Consider the following 8,203-nt stretch of genomic DNA (forward strand, 5'->3'; position numbering starts at 1 on the left):
GGTACACAGTTAATATTCTGGATAATGGCACGACTATTTATAGCCTACTTCACTGTGTAAAATGGGCAGCAATTACATATCACGTTGATATATGATTTTCAGTTTGCGTACATATGGCTGGTTTCACATTCATCATTAGTGATCATAAGGAAATTACCATTCCAGTGTTTTACTTGCTATATTGTATTTACTTTGCCACCATGGTCTTTTTTGCCTTTACCTCCCTTATCTCACCTCATTTGCTCACATTGTATATAGACTTATTTTTCTACTCTATTATTGACTGTATATTTGTTTTACTCCATGTGTAACTTTGTGTTGTTGTATGTTGTTGAACTGCTTTGCTTTATCTTGGCCAGGTTGCAATTGTAAATGAGAACTTGTTCTCAACTTGACTACCTGGTTAAATAAAGGTGAAATAAATAAAAAATAAAATAAAAAATAAAGTATCTAAAACAATTGCTATGTGTATTTATAAACGCCTTCTCCAAATGGATTACTAATTTACCTAGCTCTTATCAATAGTTCTTATCAATTTATAATTTACAGTTCATGAAGAATGCTATTATTTCTATCAGAAAAAATAAAGTAGATGCTTTTCCCACTTAGACAGGCATGTTTGCTCGACCTTATTCATGGTTCCTAAAGATGGTGGAGTTATGAGAGAATTAAGTCAAGGTCAGAATATGGCATCTGTAGACACAACTCTGCCACACCTTCATTACTCATGGTCTGCGGTTGAGGCCGTTTGGATGTACTGCCAAATGCTCTAAAACTACGGCGGCTTATGGTAGACAAATTAACATTAAATTGTCTGGAAACAGCTCCGGTGGATCTTCCTGCAGTCAGCATGCCAATTGCACACTCCTTCAAAATTTGAGACATCTGTGGCATTGTGTTGTGTGACATAACTGCACATTTTAGAGGGGCTTTATATTATCCCCAACACAAGGTGCACCTGTGTAATGATCATGACTGTTTAATCAGCTTCTTGATATGCCACACCTGTCAGGTGGATGGATTATCTTGACAAATGAGAAATGATCACTAACAGGGATGTAAACACATTTGTGCACAAAATTTGAGAGAAATTATATTTTTCTGTGTATGGAACATTTCTGGGATCTTTTATTTCAGCTCATGAAACATGGGACCAACACTTTACATGTTGCATTTATATATTTGTTCAGTGCATTTCTACTACTGTACATTGTATTTTAGTTAAACTGTTTTGTACAAACAGCATATGTATTTATATACTGGATTGTTGACATAGCTCACTCTAATCGCTCTTGCACTGGCTCTATGCACACTCACTAGACTCTACCTACACACTCACACATACTACACTGGCACTACATACGCTCAAACACACAATACACACTCACACATGCATATTGACGCCACACACACACACACACACACACACACTTTTCACATATGCTGCAGCTACATGTTTATTATTATATCCTGATTGCCTAGTAATTTTTACCCCCAACCAACATGTGCATACAGTATTACCTCAACTACCTCCTACCCCTGCAATATCTACTTGGTAGTCATTGTATATAGCCTCGTTATTGTTATTTTCTTGTGTTATTAATTCCTTTTTTATTTAGCTTTTTTTTCTTACTTTTTAACTCTGTGTTGTTGGGAATGGGCTCATAAGTAAGCATTTCACTGTTGTATTGGGCGGCATGTGACCAATACATTTTGATTTGGTTTGATTTCATATATCTACTGCTGTACATATCATTCTTAGTATATCATGTGTAAGTTCATCCGGTGTAGCTATGCAGAGATTGCGTTTGGATTACTGTTATTGTGCTATTTGTGTTGTTAATTGGATTGCTTCTGAAATGTCTTAATTTCTTTCTTTTTAATTTTGGGATTATATGTGTATTATTTTGTACTGCTATGTTGCCTATTACTGCACTGTTGGAGCTGCACCTGAGTTAACATCTGCAAATCTGTGTATGGGAACAATAAACGTTGATTTGGGTTTGATTTATCTTACACTTATCAGAATTAAATTAAGCTATGCACATGCCCGTACAGAGAAGATAACCGATGTACATACTGACAAACAATAGGTAACATCTAAACCACAACATTTGTGTGTGTAACCGATGTGAAATGGCTAGTTAGTTAGCGGTCGTGCGCGCTAATAGCGTTTCAATCAGTGACGTCACTCGCTCTGAGACTTGAAGTAGGGTTTCCCCTTGCGTTGCAAGGGCCGATGGGTAATGATACTTCGTGGGTGTCAGTTGTTGATGTGTGCAAGGGTCTCTGGTTCGAGCCCAGGTTGGGGCGAAGAGAGGGACACTGTTACATGTGCATAAGCAAATTGTTCAGCTGGAAGTTGTTATGCAGTGTTGTAACATTACACACGAGTAAGACTAAATAGTAAAAGAAAGGTTGTGATATAAGATATACTTGAATGATAAAATAGACTTTAATCTCTGCACATCTTTAAACAAATTATTTACAAACATCCCACCCAAGATTTAAAAAAAAAATGGATTGCACTTTGGATTTGTAATTGTTTGAGTCGAAAGTTCAGTCTGTAGTGTATAGTCTTTAGTAGAAATGTGCGTTGGACATCATTGGGTGGGGGTGCTGATGATAAGAAACCATCTGTTGCACCATGTACATCGCGTGGTTGGCAGCGGTGTATGATAGGTGCTGTCCACCGAAGCCGTGGTACTGAAATGGGCGTATGGGCTGGAATATCATCGGAGACTGGGCGGGAGCGAGGTACTCAGCGCGCAAGTCTTGGACTTCCCGTTTCTGTTTCATCCTCCTGTTCTGAAACCAAGTTCTCACCTAAAACACGAAACACAACATAAAAGCCATTAGAACCAAAGCAGCACTAGTATAATCGAATGAAATAGTCCTACAGCATCATGTATAATGTGCATAAATTACATTGAGTTTTGTATTCTAGTCTTACCTGAGTTTCAGAGAGGTTTAACTTCCGTGCCGTTTTGACTCTATTTCCAGCATCTGGATATTTGTGCTTTTTGAATATCTTCTCCATCTTTCCAATCTGCGACGGTGTGAACCTAGTACGTACACGTCGTTGGGCTCCGTCTCTCTCTTCCTCGCTCCCCTCTTCCACCGAGGGACATTCCGAGGAGGCGGCCTCACTATCATACCCTGAGGAGTACTCACTGTTTTCTGAAACTGTGAAAAAATATCAGTCAATAAAATGCTCTTCACTAAAAAACACAATTTAAAGGTGTTGCAACACCACTTTTTTACATGTAAAATGAATATAAATGTTAACGTATAGTAGCCTACTTCAAACTTACGATTTGGGGAAGAGCAGCTTGACGGATGCAGAGGTGAGCTCAATCTGGATTCCAGATTTGTGGGTTTTTCAGTGGAATTCGTGAATTCGAATCTTGTGGTCTTTGGCTTTGGCTGGAGGTAGACCTTGTTATAAGAGGTTGGCGGTCGAGGCTGGACCATGCAAGGAACATGGGGTTTGAAGTGGGTTAGCATAGTATCCACAGGTTCTTCTTTCCTGATGGTGTCGTGATGGCTCTTCGCCAACCAGTCTACAGTGAAGTTATTGAATATGTTTGCTTCCATGAGCTCAGCAAACTATCCGAGGATGGTCAGAGAATATTGTGAAATGGCCCGCCATATATAGACCTGGCCCTCTCCAAGATTTGCATTTTCAAAAACGCGTTAACGCCTGATCGATTCCCAATGATTAGGTCCTAATGGGTCCTTATTGAAGTCTTCACATACTGTGAGTGTGTGAAAGCCTGGCGCCAAGTCTGTGAGAACCAGTAGTAGAGCTCATCTCACTGGGCGAAGACGTCAGTTCAACGACTAGTTTTGATTTACATTTGGTTGAGTAGTCAACTAATGTGAAATCAACTAGTAAAACAACGTTGATTCAACCAGTTTTTGCCCAGATGGGTTACATTTGTCCACCCCAGCTGAAAATATACAGAAATATCACATTGAGAGTCCACCTCTGCTTCAGAGTTCTAAGGTTATGATATGTTGAGGCATATAGGCCTACAGTGACTTGAAGTTTAAATTGTAGCCTATTCCAGAACTAAGATCACACTGAAAACAGCAGACCAATTAAAACCACTTTCTAATCAAGATAACAGGCTTTGCCACAGACCTACTAAAACAGAAACCTAAATATGACTAAACTTGTAACATCATGCAGCAACATGTCAGTGTCTATATCTGTACACTCTTAGGAAAAAAAGGTGCCATCTAGAACCTAAAACGGTTCTTTGGCTGTGCCAATAGGAGAACCCATTGAAAAATCCTTTTTGGTTCAATGTAGAACCATTTTGTTTCCAGGAAAAAATAACTTTGTGTTCCATGTAGAACCCTTTTCACAGAGGGTTCTACCTGGAAACAAAAAGGGTTCTATTTTGAACCAAATAGAGTTCTCCTATGGGGACAGCCAAATAACCCTTTTCGAACCATTTTTTCTAAGAGTGTACCTTGTGATAATTGGCCTAAACTTAATTTCCAGGCAATGACTGTCTGTAGCTTCTATTTACCTCTGATTTAGGATTGGAAGGGAATACTATTTTATTATAGTTGACCGTTCTGATACAATAATCAACATTGCCAAACTTGTATAAGCCCATTGTATGGTAGTCTGATCATCTGCATAATGCCTTTCTAAATGTCAGCCCTTTCCCCTACACTAAAATCAAATGTAAAATAAAGGCAAGTACAACACTGCCCTTATGGTTTAGTATTAACACCTCTTTGATACCCCGGTGAGCACTGGCGCCACTGGCCCATCAACCAGCATTTGGCGCAGTCGGTTGAAACATTACAGATCAAAGGTATTACAGTAGCAACACCATTGTCTGCCAGTTGAAATGTAAATCGTGGAGAGCAAGCTGTAAATAAGTCTGAAAAACGGCTATAATTGCTACATTTTTGGTTATGCATACTACTACTTTGGTTATGCATACTACCAAATAGGCCTATAAAAAATTGCATGTTCTGGAAAAAGAATGTGCCAAAAAATCAAGAAATGGGACGTTGAAGAAATTATCCAACCAGGCCAATGTTGCCGGGTGTCCTTTCTCTGTACGTGAAACCCTTCAAGTGTTTCAGCCTCTTCAGATGGAATTCCCCCAGCAGCTGTCGAAAATAACCCTAAAAGGATCGCTTAGCTATGACACTGCAGATAAGGATATATTGAATGTCTCCTTTGTCGATGATCTGACTGTTCCTGTGAAGGCTTGGGTTCTCAGCCTCCCAATTACGACCATTTACCTGAAGATGCGTCCTGGTACCGTCAGATAACAATAGAAGCTGTCTGGTCGTCACGGGATGCCGCCGGGGGAAGTCCCCTTCATACAGAGCATTTCCTCGCCTCTATGGCAAGGCCCTATTAATAGTCAGAGACAATTTGGAACCCGAACTTTCACATACCAACACACGCGCACAGTGAGTCTGCCACTTTGATAAGCTCTCCTCTCCGATCTTCAGTGATCAGGTATATTTATAACGCTGTATTTCTATAAATGCATACAACAACATAAGTACAACACTTCTACAATACATCATTTTAATAGATTGAGTTTGCTACACATTTTGAGCATGGTAGGCCACATCCTTGTCCTTGGTTGATTATTGATATAACATCGTGAAGAAAAAAATGTTACGTCAGAAAATATGTGGAAAAATACAACAAATAGGCATAATCATACGAACATATTTAACACATTGACATCTTATTAAGTTATATTAATTGCCATTAAAATGATGTATTTAACCTATATGGTAATTAAGTAAGTGCAGTAGTTACAAATGTATGCCTCCTTGCACGTCAAGGATTTAAAAAATTCAAAGTAAGCTACCTTGTAATCTTTGATGTTTCAGACAATTCATTTCAATTTCTTTACAAATCACACAAATGTCATCTTTGCAAGCATGCCTATGCAGCAGTTTGTAGCTTATACTGTAGTTTCATTCCAACATGACCACAGTTCGTTTTAGAAAAACTATAGCAACTATTCAGGCATTTGTATTCATTTAGTCCAGGGATGGTAAACTTTGATGGGGGTGGGGGCAACAAATAATCTGAACTCATGAGGGGCCTCAGTGGCTTGAGCACCCACATCCATACCCACACAGAGTCAGAGCTGTCTTTAGCCGTCTTCTACACGTTTTGCTATAGGGTGGAGAAAAATGTTTGCAGTTTTAATATATTTGAGTTAGAGTGAATACAAAAATCAATAACTGGCCACTCGACTAATTTACCAATCAATTTTTTGGGGGGCTGACATGGGTTAATTGAGTGACTGTCAGTGACTGAGAAAAACTGCTGATGCACAACCAATTTTTGAAATTGAACTTATCTATTCTACTATTCTAACTCTCAAGAGTAAGCAGAGACCCCGACTGAGTTCCAATATATACAGTATTCCAGGGTATTTCTTTATTTTTACTATTTTCTACATTGTAGAATAATAGTGAAGACATAAAAACTATGAAAGAACACATATGGAATCATGTAGTAACCAAAAAAGTATTAAACAAATCAAAATATATTTTATATTTAAGACTCTTCAAAGTAGCCAACCTTTGTCTTGATAACAGCTTTGCAGATTCTTGGCATTCTCTCAACCAGCTTTATGAGGTAGTCACCTGGAATGCATTCCATTTAACAAGGTGTGCCTTGTTAAAAGGTAATTTGTGGAATTTCTTTCCTTCTTAATGCGTTTGAGTCAATAAGTTGTGTTGTGACAAGGTATGGGTGGTATATAGAAGTAAAATACCAAGTCCATATTATGGAAAGAACAGCTCAAATAAGCAAAGAGAAATGGTATGAAGGTCAGTCAATCCGGAGAATTTGAAGAACTTTTAAAGTTTATTCAAGTGCAAAACCATCAAACACTATGATGAACCTTGCTCTCATGAGGACCGCCACAGGAAAGGAAGACCTAGAGTTACCTCTGCTGCAGAAGATGAGTTACCAGTCACAGAAATTGCAGCCCAAATAAATGCTTCACAGAGTTCAAGTAACAGACACATCTCAAAATCAACTGTTCAGAGGAGACTGCGTGAATCAGGCCTTCATGGTCGAATTGCTGCAAAGAAACCACTACTAAAGGACACCAATAAGAAGAAGAAACTTGCTTGAGCCAAGAAACATGAACAATGGACATTAGACCGGTGGAAATCTGTCTGTTGGTCTGATGAGTCCAAATGTGAGATTTTTGGTTCCAACCACAGTGTCTTTGTGAGACAATGAGTAGGTGAACGGACGATCTCTGCATGTGTGGTTCCTACCGTGAAGTATGGAGGAGGAGGTGTGATGGTGTGGGGGTGCTTTGCTGGTGACACTGTCAGTGATTTATTTAGAATTCATGGCAAACCAGCATGGCTATCATAGCATTCTGCAGCGATATGCCATCCCATCTGGTTTGTGCTTAGTGGGACTGTCATTTGTTTTTCAACAGTACAATGACCCAACACACCTCCAGGCTGTGTAAGTGCTATTTGACCAAGAAGGAGAGTGATGGAGTGCTGCATCAGATATCCTGGGCTCCACAATCACCCAACCTCAACCCAATTGAGATGGTTTTGGTTGAGTTGGACTGCAGAGTGAAGGAAAAGCAGCCAACAAGAGCTCAGCATATGTGGGAACTCCTTCAAGACTGTTGGAAAAGAGTTCCAGGTTAAGCTGGTTGAGAGAATGCCAAGAGTGTGCAAAGCTGTCATCAAGGCAAAGGGTGGCTTCTTTGAAGAATCTAAAATATAAAATATATTTTGATTTGTTTAACACTTTTTGGTTACTACTTGATTCTATATGTGTTATTTCATAGTTTTGATGTCTTCACTGTTATTCTACAATGTAGAAAATAGTAAAAATAAAGAAAAACCTTTGAATGAGTTTGTGTGTCCAAATGTTTGACTGGTACTGTATATATATTTAGAAATTGATCCCCGGGACTACAAAAGGGGTGCGGCACGTGACCCTCCAGTTGGCCCATCCCTGATTTAGCCGTAATAGCATATTACATCATGAGTTTGATAAATTTTTAGTATCTTGAAATACTAATTATCATGTCAAGTAGCTATTGGCAATGCATTTAGATGGTGCTCCGGAGAGTTGAAAATGGTAATTACCTATCTGTGGTTATATCAAAATATCTCACTTTTCAAATCTAGTTGAGCTATAATACATGACGCTCAG

General features: G+C 38.9%; 1 protein-coding gene across 1 annotated transcript; it reads right to left on the reverse strand.

Annotated features, from left to right (window-relative positions):
* Positions 1 to 2,351: 2,351 nt before the first annotated feature.
* On the reverse strand, positions 2,352 to 3,713 carry LOC115152639 (homeobox protein vent1-like). The gene is made up of 3 exons (XM_029697393.1): positions 3,315 to 3,713; positions 2,954 to 3,186; positions 2,352 to 2,826 (listed from the first exon to the last, which is right to left on the reverse strand). Exons 1-3 carry the CDS (start codon positions 3,595 to 3,597, stop codon positions 2,581 to 2,583), a joined length of 762 nt encoding a protein of 253 aa, XP_029553253.1. The 5' UTR covers positions 3,598 to 3,713; the 3' UTR covers positions 2,352 to 2,580.
* Between the last annotated feature and the right edge of the window lie 4,490 nt (positions 3,714 to 8,203).

Source organism: Salmo trutta, chromosome 18 (genome assembly GCF_901001165.1).
Source record: "Salmo trutta chromosome 18, fSalTru1.1, whole genome shotgun sequence".
Classification (NCBI taxonomy): Eukaryota; Metazoa; Chordata; class Actinopteri; order Salmoniformes; family Salmonidae; genus Salmo; species Salmo trutta.

Excerpts from the sequence above, each read along its gene's own strand:
- LOC115152639 (XM_029697393.1), bottom strand. The coding sequence starts at position 3,597 with ATGGAAGCAAACATATTCAATAACTTCACTGTAGACTGGTTGGCGAAG. Across the intron at positions 3,187-3,314 it reads AAGCTGCTCTTCCCCAAATC|TTTCAGAAAACAGTGAGTAC; the intron begins GTAAGTTTGAAG and ends ATTTTTTCACAG. Across the intron at positions 2,827-2,953 it reads TAAACCTCTCTGAAACTCAG|GTGAGAACTTGGTTTCAGAA; the intron begins GTAAGACTAGAA and ends TTCGTGTTTTAG.